At 49.8% G+C, this 19,851-nt stretch overlaps 1 protein-coding gene and 1 long non-coding RNA gene across 8 annotated transcripts in view; one reads left to right on the top strand and one right to left on the bottom strand.

Moving 5' to 3' along the window:
* TLK2 (tousled like kinase 2) overlaps positions 1-19,851 on the bottom strand; it is a 66,652-nt gene that overhangs the window by 39,902 nt on the left and 6,899 nt on the right. For 4 of the 6 annotated variants that reach the window (XM_058041958.1, XM_058041963.1, XM_058041964.1 and 1 more), the window contains exon 2: positions 791-879. In XM_058041958.1, coding sequence (XP_057897941.1) covers positions 791-879 — 89 coding nt within the window. Of the gene's footprint in view, positions 1-790; positions 880-2,702; positions 2,999-19,851 lie in introns of those variants that run through there. The other 2 variants (XM_058041961.1, XM_058041962.1) reach the window with 2 other exon arrangements.
* On the top strand, positions 5,416-9,240 carry LOC131094358 (uncharacterized). 2 transcript variants are annotated; one of them, XR_009115673.1, is made up of 5 exons: positions 5,416-5,966; positions 6,051-6,417; positions 6,525-6,637; positions 7,846-7,921; positions 8,366-9,240. It is a non-coding gene; the product is annotated as an uncharacterized LOC131094358 (long non-coding RNA). The 2 variants fall into 2 exon arrangements; XR_009115672.1 differs by having other exon boundaries at positions 5,416-6,417.

The following is a 19,851-nucleotide window of genomic DNA, read 5'->3' as shown; positions in this document are numbered from 1 at the left end:
AATCATCTAACAATGTGTTGCTTTACCTTCATGTTCAAAATTCAGTATCTCCCTCAAAAATTAACTCATTATCCCTGACCTAGTTTAAAATGAGTTCTGTCACCATTTCATTGCTCAGAAAGTCTGACAATAACACTACCAGCACCTTGAGAACTCACAGCTTAATGCCAGGACACGAAGCAATGACACAAGGTTGTTACTCAGGTGCCTTGCTTTAGATAGTGCCTGACCAAGTGGAAACTGTACATGAGGATAAAGATGGGATTTTATTGGCAGGTTGTGGATCAGACACAGGAGAGCTGCCATGCAAACATTTTTTTGTATGTTCCGTCTGATGGGGTAGAAAATTTTAGCTCCTGCACCCCAAAGAATAGGACTCAATGTTTCAGTCTGGTTATGTGTTGTATCCAACACACAACACTTGAAACTGTATCCCATCAGCAGCCAAATTCAGCTCTCAAAGATGTTACTGGAGAAAGGAAGGGCCAGATGAGATTCCCAGTTCTACAAAGTTGTCATGGAGTGCTTTGGGCACACAAGATGCCTTAAGATGGAACAATTCCTAAGAACTTAATTAGAGCCCAAAATCTTCTGTACAACAAAACATCTGCTCAGAGATCCCATTTTCATTCCTCTCTAACATACTTCAGGTTAGAGTTCAAAACACAACAAGTGACACAGAATTTGTTTGCAAAGAAAAATTATCCATGTAGAAATCAAAAAACCCAATCCAAGCACAAGGCAGGATGGCTAAGCAGTCATAGCTGTCACCACAGGTACTCACACTCACCTTGGCAACCCCAACCCCGGTGAACCTGGCCTCCAGGAGCTCCTGCCTGCGTGGGTCCAGGCTATGCAATTCTTCCATCATTTCTGCTGCTATGGAAGAATAACACTCCGATTATGAAATGCAAGGAAAGACAGAGACATTTAGTACTCCGTGCCACTGACGAAACTTAAGAGTGCCTATTCTGCAGCACAACCATGTAGAGAGCATTTTCTTGCAAGAGAAATGCAAGATTACCATGTAGTAACAACATGACTTTGCCACCATATTATAGTATTTAAACCATAACCCTGCTGGAGTTTCCTCTCCTCTGTTGTACCAGCCATTTCAAGATCTCTAAATCCAAGAAACAAATTATGACACATTTTCCCACTGGATGCTTTATTAAAATGAAAACATGGGACCAGAGTGTTATGACTAAAAGCTTCAGAGCTTTTCATCTGTGCTGCATGACTAGAAGAAAAAAAAAGCAACATTCTTTACCCCATAATTTATTTTTGGCCAATCCTGGAAATACTCAAGCTCCATGAACTCCAGATTTCACTGATAACAGCTTTGCTTCTTCCAAGCACAGAATGGGATTATAAGAAGAAAATAACATACAATTAAACCTCTTAATTTACAAGGTAAAGCATCAGATCCTTCTACAATAGCAGCTTTTACACCCGGGAGGTACCTGGGGTACCCCTTGGCAACCCAACACTATGGGTGGCCTTATTTGAAGGGTTAAAAATCTACCCTGCATAACCGTGTAAACAGGTTAAAAATCACGAAATACATAATTCAAATCCTGAACTGAGAAAAAAAATGGGACAAAATTCACCGTTCATTACAACTGTGAATCACATCTTCCCAACTGCACCAATCAAGTTCATTTCCAGAAATGTCTGTTCCAGTTCCATTTTCTGGACTAAGGTAGAAAAAAATAAAAAGGCCAGAAACAGAAGATAAAGATTTGCTGTGCAAAGAGCATATGCGATGAGGAAAGTTCTTGAAGGGCAGCAAGTGCCCTCTAGAACAGGCAGTGCACAATTGTTCCTTTTATGAACTGTCCATTTTGTCCCTGCTGCTTCCTCCAAACGCTGCGGCTCCAAATCACAGGGGCAAAGTGAATCCATCCGGGGGCATTCTCAACTGCTCTCCCAAATCAGTCCCAACCTTCAAAAACTAATGGGATCCTAAAAGTGGTTATTAAACAACCATATTTCTGCCACGGGCTCTAAAAGCCCAACAAAGCTCTCAGCCCAGTTTTCAAAACAGGAAATCTGAGTAGCGAGGAAAATGACAGACAAGCCGCAAACGCCAAGATGTTCAAGCGCTCCCAGGGTTCTCGTCCATCATGGGGCGACCATCCGCAGGGAATCGCATCCCCACACCGGGATGCTGTTCTGGGGAAGGGGCTGACACAAGTTCCCCCCGCCGGGGGCTGCTCCGGGACCCGTTGCATCCCTCCAGGCAGGGCTAGCATTCCCTCCTGTCCTCCTGGGAGGGGATTTCCAACACCCCTCTCCTACCCACTCGGGACGCAGACGCAGCAGCCGCCAAGCAAGCAGCCTTGCCCCGCTGCCAGCTGCTGCACCGCCTCGGCCTCTTCCTCCTCCCCTCCAGCACCGCCTCAGCCCTCATCCCGAGGCTTCGCAGGCCAAGCCCCTCCGCCGCCCCCAGCTCTCACCCCCGCCCGCCAGGCCGGGCCGGGCCGGGCCGCGGAGCCTGCGCTGCTCGGTGCCCGGCGAGGGGCCCAGGCCGCGCTGCCGCCGCCCTGGCTCTCAGGCCGCGGCCCTGCAACCGTGACCCGGGCCGCGGTACCAGCCCCCGCCACCGCCTTCCCCGTGGCCGCCCCCACCCACTCTCGGGCCGGGCGGGGACGAGGCGAGAAGTGTCCCCACGCTGCCCCCGCCGCCCCTGGGGGTCTCACCTGGCGCTGCCGCTCCTGCCGCCGCCGCCCGGCCCAGCGCTCCCCGGGCACCGCGCGGATCCCGCCGCCGCCGGGGGCAGGAGCAGCAGCAGGAGGAGGAGGGAGGGAGGGAACCTGCTGCGGCGGCGGCGGCACGGGCGGGAAGAGGAGGCCGGGGGCGGCTCCGCGGCTTGAACCGCGGGCACTGAGGCTGAGAAGGGCGGAGGGGAAGGGTGGCGAGGGGTGGAGAGGGAAGGCTCCGGGCTGGGGGTAGGCCGCGGATCCCCGGCCTCGCGTGAGGGGCCTGGCCGGGCCGGAGCGCGCGCGGGCCGGCGGCGGCAGGACAAAGGCCTCGCGGAAAGACCCGGCGGCCAGGTGGGGCGGGCGGGCGGGGCGGGGGGTGCACGGGGCCGGCGGGCGCGGTGGGGCCGGGGCAGGTGCGGCCCCTCGTCCCTCCCGCCCCGCGGCGCTGGGCCCGGCCCGGCCGATGGGGGCACACGCGCTGGGGAAACCGCGCCGCGTCTCGCGAGACTTGCGCGGCGGGAGGGGGGAGGGGGGTCAGAGGGGGCGTGGCTTGAATGGGGTGGGGCCTGAGGGGGCGGAGGGAGGGGCGGGGGCGGCAGGTGGGGGGGTCAGTGGGGCCGGGGGGTCAGGGCAGGGGGAATGGGCGGGGGTCACACAGGGCAGGGGGGCAGCAGGGATCAGAGTTCTACGGGATCCGGGGTGGGGCTTGGCCCTCATTTGGACCTGCGGCTCAGGGCAGGTCTGAGGGGGCAGGGGGCATGGCAGGTGTCACACGGGTCTAGGGGAGCAGCAAGGGCTCAGGAGAGACCATGGGGTTACGGGATTCGGGGGGGCTGAAGGGGCAGCGGGCTCAAGGGCAGTTCAGATCTAGCTCTGGGATGGGGACAGGCCTGGGGGGCACTGGGGAGTAATACACGTGTGGGCAGGAAGCAGAGGTTCAGAGTCCCGTGGGCTCTGCGGGACTGGGGTGCTAGGCACAAGGCGGGGTCAGAAGGGCCTGGGGGTCAGGGCAGGCCTGGGGGCCGCAGGACGGATGGAGGGTGGTCAGACAGGGCTGAGGGGCAACAGAATGTCAAGGTGGACTATGGGGTCATGGAGGGATGTGGGGGCAGGCACAATGCAGGGCTTGGATCCAGCGTTGGGGTGAGGTCAGGGCTGAGGGTCAGCAGGGTGGGGCAGGGGTGATCACAGATGGCGGGGCAGCAAGGGGCAGAGGGTGCTGGGGCATGACAGGCACAAGGAGAGGGTCAGATCCAGCCAGGGCCTGGGGGTGGGGCAGGGCTGGCCTAGGGACATGCCCCCACCAGGGTAGAAGAGGTTGACCTACCCCCTGTCCCAGGATACCCCAGAGAGGGAGTGCACGTATGACATCCCACCCCCCAGTTCTTCACCTCCTCTGCAGTCTCCATCTTACACACCCACGAGCAATCTCACTCCCCAAACCACCCTCATCCCCCGGAGTAAAGGGTGCAAGGGCACCTCAGCACCCCCAGCTGATCCCCACTCCATCCTTGCCCCCTGGGAACACCACCTGGAATGGGCCGGGCCCCTGGTTCAGGGCTGATCCAGCAGGTATAACATCTGTGAGACACAACCCGCGTGCCTCAGCAGCCCCCAAGACACACTCTCGCCTTTCCAAGGCCAAGCTGCCACCACAGTCGGGAAAAGAGGCCTCAAAATGAATAAAGATAGGTCTTGTTCCAGCTGGAATGAAGCAATTCCACTGCAGTTGGTTCGGCTCATTGCAGGCAGCAGGAGCAGGACCCACAGCGCTGCGGGTGTTGCACCCGCTCGCTCCAAGGCTGAATCAGCTTTCCTAAAAGCAAACAAGCAGGAGAGGATTGTTGGGAGAGGAAGTGGCCAGGCCTGTCCAAGGGGAGGCAGGCGCGGATTAGCAATGGGAGCGGAGGTTCCTGGAGCTCGATAAAGGATTTGCCAGGGCTGGGAACAGAGGGAGCTCCGTCCCCTCCCCTTCACTGCGTGACATCGAGCGATTTGCGACCGAACTGGAGCCGACTAGTTTGGCAAAAGAGACGTGGAGAGGAGCCGGCAGAGCATCGTGGAAAAACTGCTCCTGCAAGGTGATGGGGGAAATTGTGTTATTTTAAAATTGCTAATTTATTGTACTTTGTTAAGTTGCTGCAGCAAATGGCTCTGGGAGTGCTGCCTGCTTGTGCAAGCTGCTTTTCCTGTGCTTTAATCTGTTTTTCTTTCAGTACAAGAGCCACTCCAGTTTCAGCTCCTGCTCTGTAAGTCACATTTTCAGCATGATTAGTGGTAGGAATTTGTAAAATAAATAATTAAATAAATAGTTGTTTGTGTCTGTATTGGGTTGTGTTTTTAAAGAAAAAATCCTGGAGTAAATATTCCATCAGCTGGTAGCTAATTACAGCCATTTGGGGAACGTTAATTAGGACCACTTGCAGTGAACATTGTTCAAGGAGGTTTAAATTTCATTAGTGCATTTCAGTTTGATTTTGGGTGGAGAGGAGGAGTTGTGGAAGCTGTTACACCTAATAAAGGGACTGACTTACTGAACCCTCTAGCTCTTCTGGACTCCACTGCCCTAAGAAACACCTCCAACTCCAAAGGGAGCAGTTCACCCTCTTAGAGTGGACACCAGAATTGGACACCAGTAGCAACCAATCTATGGTACTGTCCCCCACCTTTGTGTTTTAGGGGTTATGGGGGATCATTTTGGGCTAATTTTTCCTGTGCTTTTTTGACAGTGCTTGATGGGGCCCTTCCTCCTCCTTCTCCATTCATTGCGAGGGACTGCACTGCCAGGTATCACAATGCCATCAGTATTTCCATGTAGGCCACAGAAGAAACTTTTGCTGTCACAGAATCACAGAATGGTTTATGTTGGAAAGGTCCCCAAAGGTCCTGTCCCACGCTCTACCACGGACAGGGACATCTTCCACCAGACCAGGTTGCTCTGAGCCCCATCCAACCCGTTCTTTTACACTTTCAGGGATGGAGCAGCCACAACCTCTGTCATTTCCTGATGGTCGTTTGCTCACTGTCATTTTCACCGAAATCACAGACCGATGTCCCTCTTTTCCTTCCCTCCAGCAGGACCAAATTCCCAGGGAGAGCCTCCTGGAGAATCCACTGCAGCCAGGAATGTTTTTCTAGACATCCCTTGATGCACCACTGAGTTCCAGGCCTGTCAGAGGGCCCATGGCAACAGCTCTGGGCTCTGCCAGGTCAGGCCAGAACAGAAGGTGGTGACATCTGATAAGGAACAGATGAACTCAGGTTGCACTGTTCTCCCCCTGTGACTCCCCCTCTCCTGCCCTGCATTCCTCTGAAATAACTGGGGTTTCTCTTCTCACTCCCCAGTTCGGGACTGGGGCACATCCCCTTCAGCACATCCTGTAAAGGCAGCCCTTGTGTTTTGCAGTCCAAGTGCTACCTCAGCTCTGCTCCTGCATGTCCAGAAGCTCACCCTCACTGTGGTCATATCCCTCCTGACACTCCTCTGCTGCACACTCTCCACCTCCATCCTCTGAAGAGCTTCTCAGAACAACACTTCCAGCTTCAACTTCCTTTCCAAGATGCCAAAATTGCACCTCACACCAAACATGGCAGCTGGTCCCTTTGTGGCACAGAGAGGGAAGGAATCAACAACTTGTAACTGTATTTCTGGCTGTAAGCAGGAATTTTAGAGCAGCCTTTAAGGACACCACTTGCTGTCAGCAGAGTACAGGTAGGTACAAGGGATTTTTAGAAAAGTTTGTCAGATAACAGTAGGAAGGAAGTTACTGGATAAATTTCCCACTGACCTCAGAACCTTTTCCTCCTACACTTCATCAGGACACAGCTCTGAACAGAGATGCGCCGCACAGCCCAGCCTGGTACAACACTTCCAACTGTGATGTGCCAGCACACGTGAGATTGGGCTCACTGGAAGAGCAAAGGTCTCTCAGGTAAAAATATAATTATCAGTGTTGACACATCACACTTGGACCACTTTTTATGACCTATTTTCTCCTGGGAGCTGATCCCCCAGGTTTGGACTCAGCAGAGAATTGGTGGAGTGTTTTGTTTGTTTTATGTTAGTGGATTTTTTGTTTTGTGGGGTTTTTTTTGTTTGTTTGTTTGTCTTTTTGGGTGGTTTTTTGTTGTTGTTGTTTTTTCAATAAGGAAAGCCAACTTATCGGAAGGTGCTTTTGGTCAGAAAAGGTCAGCTTATTTCTGTTCTTACAGGGAAAGGTTTGCTCTTCAAAGTGGCTGGAATATGTAAATAGTTCATCATTTTGTACAGGAAATTTTCTGATTCAATTAAAAATTCTAATATCAACTTCTAAGATACTTCTTCTAAAAGCTTATAAAGCCTCAAAACTAAAACAATGTAAGTTTAGAAATCAAGATTCTATTGACCTCAGCTTGATTTCTCCCATCATATTACAGTTAGGGAGCAATTTCTGAGTGTTTCACATTCTGGTCCAGCAAGAGAAGAAACTATTTGGACCTCCAAGAATTCTCATGCAGGAAAACTCCTCCTTCCAGCCCACACCTGAGTGATGTATGAAACTATTCTGTTTTCCCTTTTTCTCATTAACTTTTTAAGAGCCCCTAAGCTTTGGTCCTTTCAGAGGAGTTTGTTATGAGCAACAGAGTATGCACATGGCTGACCAAATATTATCTCATCCATGGGGAGAAGCCAGCTCTCTGCCAGCATCAGCTCTGCCAGATCTCTCCTGTCCACATCCTGCTTTCCAGGTCTGCCATCAACCAGTGTTAATGCCTCTGATTACATTACTGTGGTAGCTCTCCTCTTCTTGTCTCAGCCTCCCTGGATGTCAGTCATATGCTTAGTACACAGCACTTGTATCATGTTTTGAAAAACCACTCAGCTGCCACAGCCATCTTATTTCTCACTGCAGCTTGGAGCTCCCCTCCACAAGCACAGCACACTCAGCAAAACAGCAGCAAACCTTGCCTCCCCACCCCAGCTTCTCTGCTAACCCACAGGACAGATTAGACCAAAGTTGGGTAAGATTTTATAGAGATTTTAACAGAGCATCAAACAAGTTCCTTCTGCCTTCAATTTTGAAAAGGTAAAATGTCAAAAGTAAAGATTCTGATATTTTTAATGTGTTTTTGGTGACTTTTCTTTGTCTCTGCTATCCAGGCTTGTGGAATACACTAACTGCATTTTCTCAAGCATTTCTGTACTGCCATAAGGTCTGGAAATCTACTGATATAAGGTACACAACAGAATAGCTGAGAGTCCTCAATGATACTAGGACACAGGCAGCTGGGGACTGGAGAAAAACAACAAATAGTTTGAATCTTTAAAACATAAAAGCTGGCATAAGTGATCTCAAATCCAAACATTTTATAGCACCGGGGGAAAAAAAAAAAACAACCAAAGCTCACAAGAGTACAACACTCAACAGGGTTTTGAAGATTTTAGCACCATGGATGATGTCTCCTCCAGGCATCACATCCTGAAGAGGCCTACCCTTGTCTGCACAGCAGAAATTGTTAGACCTAATGAGGCATGAGCTGCCAGTGAAGATTTTTCTAGGCTTGGGGCATTCAAAACATGTCCATTCAAAACATGTTGCCCTTGTGTGGATTCTTGTCTACTAATGGTAGGGCTTTGCCACTCTAGGAACATTAAAAGTGTCTTTCCTCATTTTCCTTAGGGAGACAACTGATATTTGAGATTTGAACGCCTCAAAGATAACAGATCAATGCCTGACTCCTTCCTGAGGCCATTCCAGAGTCTCCACCCTCCTACACAATGGAGTTTATCTCTGAGGTTGTTCCTGCCCCTCCCTCTCTCTACACCTTCAGGTATCCCATTAGGGAGGCTTTGATACCCAAACCCAGTAGGAAGGCATCCAGGTCACTCTGCCTTCACTGGAGCAGCAAGCCATGCGCAGCCCCAGAGCCCTGATCCAAGGCAATGTGTGTCCTGCTGCTGGAGGAGGAAGGTGGCTGTGTGCAGGCACCTGGAATTGGGCACCCACCTGCAACTGCACAGCTGCCATGGCCCAGCTGAGGGGAAAAACATTGCAGGTAGGAAAGGAAGATCTCTGTGATCCCAAAGCACACACTACTGGAAACGTTTGCTGGTTCTGCAAGCATTTGGAACAATGTGATCCTCCTGAACGTGCCAGCAAGTCCTTCCCTGTCCTTGCTCACTCTTGGATTCCCAGAATACAAGAGGACTTTATTCTCAACAGGGATTGCCCCCTGCTTTTCTTCCTCCTGCATGAAATGGGCAAAACTGTGGTCAGAGACAGGATGGAGCTGAGCTGCAGGCCGTGGCACGCACCTGCAGGAGCACATGGGAGCACAGAGAAGCACATGGCAGCACAGAGAGGCTTGTCTCTGCCTGACCTTGGGGCAGGAGGTGCCACGTGGCAGAGCCCTGCAGAGAGGAGCTGCCAGAAGCTGACAGATGGGTGAACAGCCGTGGCCACCCCACAGAAGGATTTTAAGAAAGCGTGTTGCTGACGTGGTGATGGGTGATAGGTTGCTTAGTGAGAATTACCGTATAAGAAAATACTGTGTCTTGAAGTAGTCTATAAAACCATCTTGTTTCTTTGAATAAATGATTCTGATTCCTTGCCGGTCTGAGTCTGTGCCTCAGTTGTTAAAAATGGTATCCCAAATTGGGACTTGATAGGCAACTAGTGGTTGCACCGGTAGCAACGCTCGACTGAACTTCACAGGTGGCTGAAATGAAGCCTGGGAGCTGAAACGAAGCTTGGGAGCTGAAATGAAGCTCGTGGTGCCAATCAACTTTTCTGCAAGACTGAAGGTAGCAGCTGAGAACAATGGGGGATGAACAGAATGTTGCAGAGACATTAGAAGAGATTTTTAAAAAGCATGTCAGGAAAGTTGAATCCACAGATTTGGATGGATTCTTCTTCTGGGCAAAAGACTAGGATTCAACTTTAGATGACACCAATATTTTTGACCCTCAGACATGGGACACTTTTGGGCGTGCATTGTGGGACAGAGTTATGCAAGTCAATTCAGCACTGACAAAGCTTTTGCGTCTGTGGTGGACAGTGTGCAAGGCACTCATGGTGCATGGACAATGAAGGGCACTTGTGCCACTGCAGGAGCCGTGCTGACCCCTTCTGCACTGCCAGCAAATGACCGTAAGTCTGTTGGGGCTGATGGAGGAGAACCAGAAGATGGCTTCTGGTTTCCCAACCCATTTGATCCCAGAGGGCACCCTGACGGTATCCTAGAAGTGCTTGCTCTGCCCTGTGCCATCAGGTGGAGCCATGTTGTGGTGAGCAGCTGGAGCCAGGTGGGCCATTCAGGGTACCCTGTTCCCTCTCCGTGTGCCATTCACGGTATGTGTTCCCTCTCTGTGTGCCATTCAGGGTACCCTGTTCCCTCTCTGTGTGCCATTCACGGTATGTGTTCCCTCTCTGTGTGCCATTCACAGTACCCTGTTCCCTCTCTGTGGGCCATTCACGGTACCGTGTTCCCTCTCTGTGTGCCATTCACGGTATGTGTTCCCTCTCTGTGTGCCATTCAGGGTACCCTGTTCCCTCTCTGTGTGCCATTCATGGTACCCTGTTCCCTCTCCGTGTGCCATTCACGTATGTGTTCCCTCTCTGTGTGCCATTCAGGGTACCCTGTTCCCTCTCTGTATGCCATTACAGTACCCTGTTCCCTCTCCGTGTGCCATTCAGGGTACCGTGTTCCCTCTCTGTGTGCCATTCACGGTACTGTGTTCCCTCTCTGTATGCCATTCACGGTACCCTGTTCCCTCTCTGTGTGCCATTCACGGTATGTGTTCCCTCTCTGTGGGCCATTCAGGGTACCGTGTTCCCTCTCTGTGTGCCATTCACGGTACCGTGTTCCCTCTCTGTGTGCCATTCACGGTACCCTGTTCCCTCTCCGTGTGCCATGCACAGTATGCGTTCCCTCTCCGTGTGCCATTCACGGTACCCTGTTCCCTCTCTGTGTGCCATTCATGGTACCCTGTTCCCTCTCTGTGTGCCATTCACGGTATGTGTTCCCTCTCCGTGTGCCATTCAGGGTACCCTGTTCCCTCTCCGTGTGCCATTCACAGTACCCTGTTCCCTCTCTGTGTGCCCTCTGCAAGAGTGTAGCAGCAGCAGCAGCAGCGGGAGGGCGTGGGCAGCTGCAGGGGCACGGTGCTGTAGCGGCGGCGGTGAGCACAAGGCGCCAAGCACATGGTGGCAGGCACATGGCAGGGCTGTGCCATGCTGGCGGGCACATGGCAGGGCTGTGCCATGCTGGCGGGCACACGGCACAGCCAGGGGATGGAGGCAAACGCTGCTCCGGTGACAGAGCAGGGCCGGTGGGACGTGAGCAGCTCTCTGCATGTGGGCAGTAAGAAGGGGACCCAAGGAGCCTGGTGGCACTGGCAGGCGCAGTGCCATGTCCCTGCTCCCTGCACGAGGCAGGGGTTGCCCAGGGGGACTGGGCCGCCACCTTCTGCAGGGGGCTGCAAGCCTGGGATAAAGTTCCTGCTGCTGGTCTGTGAAACTGTCCCGTTTTTGTTACTCAGAATGTTGCCACAATCCTGGAGCCTATCTCAAAGACTGCTTTTTTACCACACCACCTTGTGACCCCCTGAATTGTTCTAATTGCTTTTTGTTATGGATGCTCCTGTATTTTAAGTATTTTTTTGCTCTTGTTAAAAACTAACTTTATATTTTCGCTAAGCTGTAGGTTTTAACATGACTGTTAATTAGATTAAAGGTTAACAGGGTGATGGTAGTATATTTCTGGATCCAGACAGCATTAATACATAGAGTTTTTAGGAAAGCATTTAGTTGTGAGATAATTATTTAATGTTACTTATATGCATTCTTTTGGTTACATTAATAAAGGTTTGCTTGTACATATCTTGGGGAAACCCTTCCAGTCAAGGCTTGGGCCCTGGCCTAGCCCTGGCCCTGACTAGTTAGGGAAATATACCATCAGACCCAAGTGTTTCTGCACTAGAAATGTAATCAATTCATTTTGACTTGCTGATTTGGTCTTATAAAAGCTGGACCCCCTTTTGAGGCAAACTTAGAAACCTTGTCCAGGGAGAGCTTTCCAGGTCCTCACTGTGAAATGGGTCTCTGTGGTGGCAAACAGCAGGCCTGTATAAGGCCTTGCAGACTGAATCCTACCTTGGTCTGACATAGCTATGAGAAAGCTAACAGCTCTTCATGAAAACAGAAACCTGTAACGGCAAAAACCAACTTGTTTCCCTGCAAAAGAATTCTACAGATTAGGACTGTTTTCTTGTTTCAACAATCCCAACCGTCTCAGCAAAAGAATAAAACAATATCTCACAAACAACCCTTTCTTGCACGTGGACACCTTGTTCAAGACTGACGCATTACTATGGAGTAACAGCTAATTACTGACCAATAGGGGAGAGACATGGGAGGGTTTATAAAACTATATAAAGGGATATATAAAATAAAGTGGTAGATTTTTTCACATCTTAAAAGAGTGTGTCTTGTCTCTCTGAAATGAGGTCAACAGCAACAGGGCTCTCCAGCGATGGCAGACTGTGGGTGATGGTAAAGCATTTAGGCAGTTAAAGGTATTATCTGGCTTATTTTTGCTCAGTAGTGCTTGTTGTTTTTTAGATGCATTGTTTTACTGGGTTGAAACATGTTCATGTTATAGTTGTTAAAACAAAAAAGAGGGAGTGTGGGGACGGGCTATATTCCCCACAAAGGTCTTACATGTTCTTAATTTTTACAATCACATTCAGAATGACCTAACTGCAGTCTAACAACATTTTTGTGAATCACAAGCTCACTCAGACTTACTAAGAATCTTGAAAGTAGAAAATGGGAAGGACCCTTTCCATTGATAACCTGACGACAAAGTTATGCTTGTGTTTTCATAGATTCCAGTCCATGATGGGTACCTGCAAGAGTGATTCAACCAACCTTGGTTGTTCTGGCTTTATCATCAGCTTGTGGGGAAGCTGAGAGAACAAGAGGAACGGAGCTTGTTTGGTTTGGGTTGTGGGCCAATGTTGGAATGTTCTAATGTTGGGAGTGTTTCGTTTAGTGATTCTTTTTTGTATAAAACAAAAAAAGAGGGAATTGTGGTCAGAGACAGGATGGAGCTGAGCTGCAGGCCGTAGCATGCACCTGCAGGAGCACATGGGAGCACAGAGAAGCACATGGCAGCACAGAGAGGCTTGTCTCTGCCTGACCTTGGGGCAGGAGGTGCCACGTGGCAGAGCCCTGCAGAGAGGAGCTGCCAGAAGCTGACAGATGGGTGAACAGCCGTGGCCACCCCACAGAAGGATTTTAAGAAAGCGTGTTGCTGACGTGGTGATGGGTGATAGGTTGCTTAGTGAGAATTACCGTATAAGGAAATACTGTGCCTTGAAGAAGTCTATAAAACCATCTTGTTTCTTTGAATAAATGATTCTGATTCCCTGCCGGTCTGAGTCCATGCCTCAGCTGTTACACATAATAACATTCTACCTTACAGGGCTTTGGAAAGCCTTATTTAGACAAACTGCTCTAAGATTAGTGTAAGAGGAAAATCCAAACAACATCCTATTGTAAAGCCAGAGTTACTGCACACACTTTTTTCTAAGTATATTCAGCCTCTTTGTGAATGTCTGCAAACACATTCCAACCTTCCTAACGAGGCTCATCTCAGTAGGGAAGAAGTCACTTGCAATTGTGGAAAAGTCAAGATTTAATTTTCTGCGTAACCTGCATTGACCTCTTCACATCCACTATTGGCACCGAATGTGGAAAAAGCTATGTGACTGTGTAATTACAGAGTGCAGTGAGGTGGCCCTGTCCAGGTACTGCTCCCCAGGTGAGGGGGATATGCAGCATGCCTTGAGCTTGGTCCCAGGAATGAAGGAGTCTGAGGGGAGATCAGGCAATTTAATCTCCAAATGAGGAAAGCCACATCCAGTGACCCCAGGGAAAGGTGGCACCTCTCTCGTTACACCTGAGCAGATCCCCTCGTGTTCCACACACAGCACAGAGGTGTGTGCCTGGCCCATGGAACCACGGACTATCAACAGCAGCTTCCCACTTCCCAGGAGCTGAAAGTAAGTTTCATATTCCAAAGATTTGGCAATACCCCAGAACTCCCTAACTTCCACATAACATGAAATTACAAGAGCTATGAGTGTCCTTATCCAAAGATAACCTGAATACAGCAGTCACGCTCCACCCCAAAATCAAGATGCTGATCCCATGCTATGTTTGTACTTGCAGTGAAGGCTTTTTAGGGTTAACACAGCTTAGAAGAGCAGGGTCCAAACCACCAGGATTTTCTTCTTTCCTGGAAACTGCCAACAGGCTGGGAGCTGCTGGCAGGTGCTGACATGTAAGACTTGCCAGTGAGCTTTGCCATCACTGCTTTCCAATCGCTGCCATTTCCTGCTCATCCCACTGTGGGTCAAAGACCAAGAATAAAAGCCTTCACTGGCATGAAAACTGCCATGCCATACAATCCCTGGGCGGGAGGGAAAAGCAGAAACACACATGGCTCAGATTCCCTTGCCCTTCCCTGCCTGTGTTCCAGCCAAGTGTCCAAGCCTGGCTCATGCTCTTCTGACTCATGCTGTATCCTATTTAGTTCAGATTAGCACTCAGGGCTGCCTACAAAGGTAATTTCCTGCAATGTGTTCCACTTTTTAAGCAACACAAGCTCCCATTCAGCCAGGCAGCCACACATAGGAACTTATGGCCTTCAGCAAGAGCTAAAAGCACAAACTCCAGAGCTTTGCTGGTTAAGCACAGAGCTGACAACTCCTTTCCTCCACAGTACCTCACTTTGCAGGAGGGTCCTCAAAAAAATTCCTCCTAATCATCATTTTCCTGGTAATTTCCATCTTGCCCTGAAACACAGTTAAATTCAGAACTTCTGTTGAAGTCAGTGTCTAAGGACACTACACACAAGAATGTGTGCCAGGCACCCCCATCCAGGAAGAGAAATAGTAACAATAGCAAAAATGGTCCTGATTGTGGCATCCTCTCTCATGGATTTATTTTCCCCAATATGGCAATAAACCAAAAATGGTGGCACTTCTCTGACTGACATCAGATCCTGCTGACTGATCAGAACAAAGACTGCATGACTCAGTTTCCCTTCATCTGTGTTTACAGAGATGGAAGGATGGTCCCCAAATCCTGTAATAACTTGATCCCTGCAGCCCCATCCTCACTTCTAGGCAGTAAAATCTGTGCATCTTTCAGCAGTGCTGAGGAAAAACAGTAAAGTTCAGTTTGGGGCTGCAATTCCTGTAGGGAATCCAGTGGGGACAAGCCAGAGTTCATCCCAATGCCAATGACAGCAAGAAGCTCTTCCAGCTTTTGTTATAATGCAGTGCCAAAAGCTGCTGGTGTGTGCTCAAGGAGGTTCCCTCTGCTCACTCTTCTATTGAAAATAATCAGGTTTTATCCCAGAGCTCTAGAACTCACTGCAGATTAGAAATAGTGGTGGCATACTCAAAGAAGGTAGAGCAGAATTATTTGGGAGAGAATATAATTGTGTCTGATCTCACATACCCCTGGTCAAAAGAATTTTTTAACGACCATTGTTATAACAATCCAAATCTATGGATGACTGCTGTTCTCACTTTGCTGTGCTGTCAGGATGATAAGGTGAAAGCTCTGATTTGCAGTGGAATTTACAATTTACTCCATTTTGAAGCGATAGCATCAGAAATACCCCACAGCCCTTTGTTCACATCACCTCCTCTGTTCCATCCGGCCTCCCAATTCATAGCTTGTCTGGGAAACCACAATGCTCTGAGAACGATGTACCTGGGGAGGCAAAAGCTTCTTTGCCCTTCACTGGAGCCAGTGAAGGGAGCCCTCAGCACCACAGCTGGATCAAAGTCTTTCTGAAGGACTAGCTCCAAGTTCAAATCAAAGTCACAGGCTTGACAGCATTATCCCTACATGAAAGGATTGTGAGGGGTCACAACAGGTGATGATAAAGTTCCCTTCCAGTCAAAACACTCTATGAATCTCCAAGGAAATTCACCATCTTCTGGCAAGACTGAGGACCAGATTTTCTGAAGTGTAACAATGCCTGGCTCCAAGATCGCCGGGGCAGCGCATGTGCAAACTATGAAATCATCTCTTCTGCTTGGGAGGTTCATCAGGCCACACTGGCATTGCCTGTAGGCCACAGACCACAAGACTTGGAATGCTGGGAACAAAACCAGGGCAGAAATGCTTAGGAAGGCTTTAGAGTTAACGTTACTCTGTTAAGAAGGAAGAGGGGAAAAAAACTCCCAAAAAGCTAATGGCACTTAACCTGTCTTTTCAGCATGGTAAAAGTCAATGTGGAAATTTCCTTTGAACATGCTGGAAAGCTTGAGCAACCCAGACTGCTCAGCAGGCACAAAGCAGGAATGGCAGAAGCTGCTGCAAGTCAGAACCAAGGTACTTGAGCAGAGCTGTGTGGGAGGCAAGGCCTGGAGTGGCAGGAGAACAGCAGCTTCTGAGAGAGAGGAGCTGGCAGGGATTAGTTAAGGAAGCTCAAACAGTATGTGTCTGTAGGAGGCCTGGCTCAATTCAAGGGCATTAACTTGTTGCTTTCTGAACACCACCGAGAGGACAGGAAACAAAAGCACGTCTGCCCAGCATGGGCCCTGCTGAGTGACTGCTTAAACACTCCAGCAGAACTAAGAGCATTAAGAAAGGCAAAGAGCAACTTCAATGGCTCCAGGCTCACAGGGCTGCAAGTTTTTGCTTGAAGTCCAAGTTAAAACCAGGCAACTGGGATACAGCCTTGAAAGCACAAACAAATAAGCCTTCATTTTCTCCCATTCAGGAGTTTAAATTTAAAGGGGAGTCTCTCAACTTACATAAATTGTGTTTATAATTAAAAACATATTTTCCTGCACTGCTTACAAGCCTTTGGATGATTAAATAATAAGGCATTTTTCAAATTACTTTAATTCACGCTAATTATGCTGACTGTGTACCCCAATAATTTTTTCTTGCAGGGAGATAAAGCTACCCCAGGAGGAGGTCTTCCTTCAGGGACCAAGAGGGAAAGGACCCCAGGGAACTGCCTGAGGATCCAGGAACACAGAGGAGGTCTGTCACTGAGGAAGTTACATGAGTCATGTCAGGTCGAATGCTCACAGGGCTCTTGCTAAGCCTGACTCTGCACCTGGATAAGCTGAGGAGACTTCAGCTTGCTCAGCTGCTGCCAGAGGATTTGAGCTGTGTTTTGCCTAGACCTTGGCTGAGGCCTCAGCCTTGCCAGGGAACCAGACTTTGTAAGTTTAGCATGAAAACACAGCAGTGACTGCAGAGCTTCTGGGGTGGGTCAGGCTTGTGCTTGGCAGAGGCCAAATAGGAATCTTTACCCACTGGATTCCCAGAGGACAAGAGCTCCATAACCACCACTGGACCTTCAGAGGAAGACCAGACCCTTCTACAGGATCACTGCTTCAACAGAACCACATCTATCACCTCAAGAGGACTGCAGTCACCATTTAACGGGACTATCACCGCCATGACCAACAGGGTGTCAGGTTGTATCCTGACTCTGTCAAGTTAAGCCTGTGTTTCTTGCCTTTATTTACCTTCCCTATTAAATTGCAGCTCTGACCTGAGATCTCCTATTGGTTTGTTTTCAAACTAGCACAGCCTCTCTCCTCTGGTTCAAGACAGCAGTTATTTCATAATCTATGTGGCTCTAGAGGTGAAAATGTCAAGCTCCAAATACAAGTGTCTGGCAAACAAAATACAGGGGAACTGTGCTTCAGCCAGCAGGACACACATAACACATCTTGATGCTTCATGTACTAAAATAAGGCAAGAGATATCAGCCAAGGCTTTTTCTTCTTCAACTAAAGGGCAGGCACTAGAGAGACTTTAACAGGAGAAAACTGTAGTTCCCTAAGGGTGGCCCAGGCTCACACAAGCACATGAGGTTTTTTGTGGGATATGAGGTTGTGACTGTTAAACTGCTGAAGTTGCTCAGGTTATGCTCACCAGAAGGCCCTGTGGGAAAGGCACAGCTGCAGGCCGGACCGGGGGGAGTCGATTGAAGGGTGAGAGGCAGCTATGAGTGAGGAGAGAGTCAGTTGAGTGACAGCTCAGAGTGAGGTTGTGATTGGCCGGAGGAACGCATGGACAGTGTATGCCCAGGAAGCTGATTGGGTGAAAGAACGTGTGAATAGTGTATGAGCAGGAAACTGATTGGCTGAAGGAATGTGCGGACAGTATATGCACAGGAAGCTGATTGGGTGATAGGATGTGTGGACAGCAGCGCTGCAGCTGAGCCAGCCAATGGGTGCCCTCTTTCTGTTAAGTTCTGTTAGGCCTCGGTTTGGTTTCAGTTATGTCAGGTGGAGATTAAAGGTATAAAAAAGGGTGATTTCTACCATAAAGCAATCTCCTTCGGATGCATAAGGGGGTCCATGTCACTTTGTTCCCCATTGCTACAGAATGGCTGGCCTGAATCAGGACCTTTAAAGTGGTGCAGGGTGTGTGTTATTGCTCTGGTAGCAGCTCCCACTGGGTCAAGGGATGGGCTGGCTGGGAAGAGTCTGGGAGGGATCCAGCGAAAAGGATCCAGGAAAGTTTGGGAAAGAATTCAAGAATCAAAGGTGCATGCACCTCACCTAGCATAGGTGAGTATACCTGTGTGGCAGTGGGGGTTTGAAGATACTTGGTCTCTCCCTGCCTATAGCAGTGGGGGTTTGAGGAGTATGTTTCATCTCTGTCTGGGGTTGTTTGCACCCTGTTGTGCTGTGGCAGTTATAATAATTCCAGATTTTTCTCTGTTTATCCTCAAAAATCCTGCCCTGTAGATTGTCTGGCATGACTTGTTACAGCCCTTTACCTAGAGAATTTGCTGTCAGTTACAATTTTCCTTTCTGCCATTGGTCTGTGACTTTCCTGCTCTAGGCTATGTTTACATTTGTCCCCTCAGACCCCTCCTAGCTAGGCAGACAGTCCCCTCCCAGGATTCCACACACCCCCCCCCCCCAATAAAAGACATTGTTTGTCTCTGTTTCTCCACTCTTTGCCACTGCACCCTCTTTGAGCCGTGTGGGTTCCTCGCTCCACCTGTGCTCTGCCAGCACCCTCATGGGGCAGCTCTCTGCAGCCAGCACCGCTCTCTGCTGCGAGAACGAAGAACACCCGTGTGGCATCAGCTGCCCTGCTCCTGCCGTGGGAGAGATCACTGCCGTGGCCGCTGCCACGCACCGCTGCCATTGCCCACGAGTATTGCGTCACCTGCCTCGCTTCGGCGCTGCTCCTGCCACAGGAAAGAACAACTCCTGCGCTGCACTGCTGATTCCACGTGGCGCCACCCTGGCACCGCTTCTGCACGGGAAAGAAATAAAGCAGCTCGAAGGAGCAAGCAGAGTCCTTCCTTTTTTCCTTTGCCCCGATCCTTTGGCGTTGGGTCCACATTTATCGGCTGTTTCTGGTGGTCTGGATCCCAGCCAGTGGCTGAACTGTGATCCTGCTTGCCTGCGGCAGAGGTAGGACACGGCCATTCTGGCACGCATGCCCATTGACCCCCGCGATTGGGACTCAACGTCATACCCGAGGAAAGAATATGGGAGGTGGAATATCCCTGGAACAAAGCAGGAGCTTGGACCAGGTATGGCGGCTCCTACATCAGCAATCTATTAATATGGCTGATGCGAAACTGAGCATCCTGCTGGACTGGGTGTCTCGTCATGTTAAAGACTTTCCCTTTAACGGACCCCTTTCATCAGACCGGCACGTGGTGGGGCAGAGACCTTTTGATACTACCAAAGGCCGCTATGCTGAAACTTGTGGGCACCTGGCCACATGGGGGACAATCATGGTGGCCATTAAAGTAAATTGTGTGAATGGGAGCCATTATATCGGCTTCAGAAATTAATTTCCTTGAACCCTCAGCGCCACCAGATCCCGTACACAACCCTGAGGTTAACCCATACTCTGCAGAATTGCCTTACCCCGAGATTAACCCAAGCCTCATGGAATTGCCTTACCCTGATGGAAATCCTTGTGTAGTTGATCGCCTCAGTGTGGAGTTCCGGTGCCACAGATGGGTGCAGGCTCTTTCCCTGCCCAAAATGGTGACGCAGTAGTCCAGCATTGGCAGAAATGCAGGGAAGATGCCATGAAGGAGGGTGACTTGGCGATTGTTATAGCCTGCCCAGTAATATGTG

Source organism: Melospiza georgiana, chromosome 28, assembly GCF_028018845.1.
Source record: "Melospiza georgiana isolate bMelGeo1 chromosome 28, bMelGeo1.pri, whole genome shotgun sequence".
In the NCBI taxonomy this organism is placed as follows: Eukaryota; Metazoa; Chordata; class Aves; order Passeriformes; family Passerellidae; genus Melospiza; species Melospiza georgiana.
Note: the sequence above shows the minus strand (reverse complement) of the source record. Positions and strands in the feature narration are given on the sequence as shown.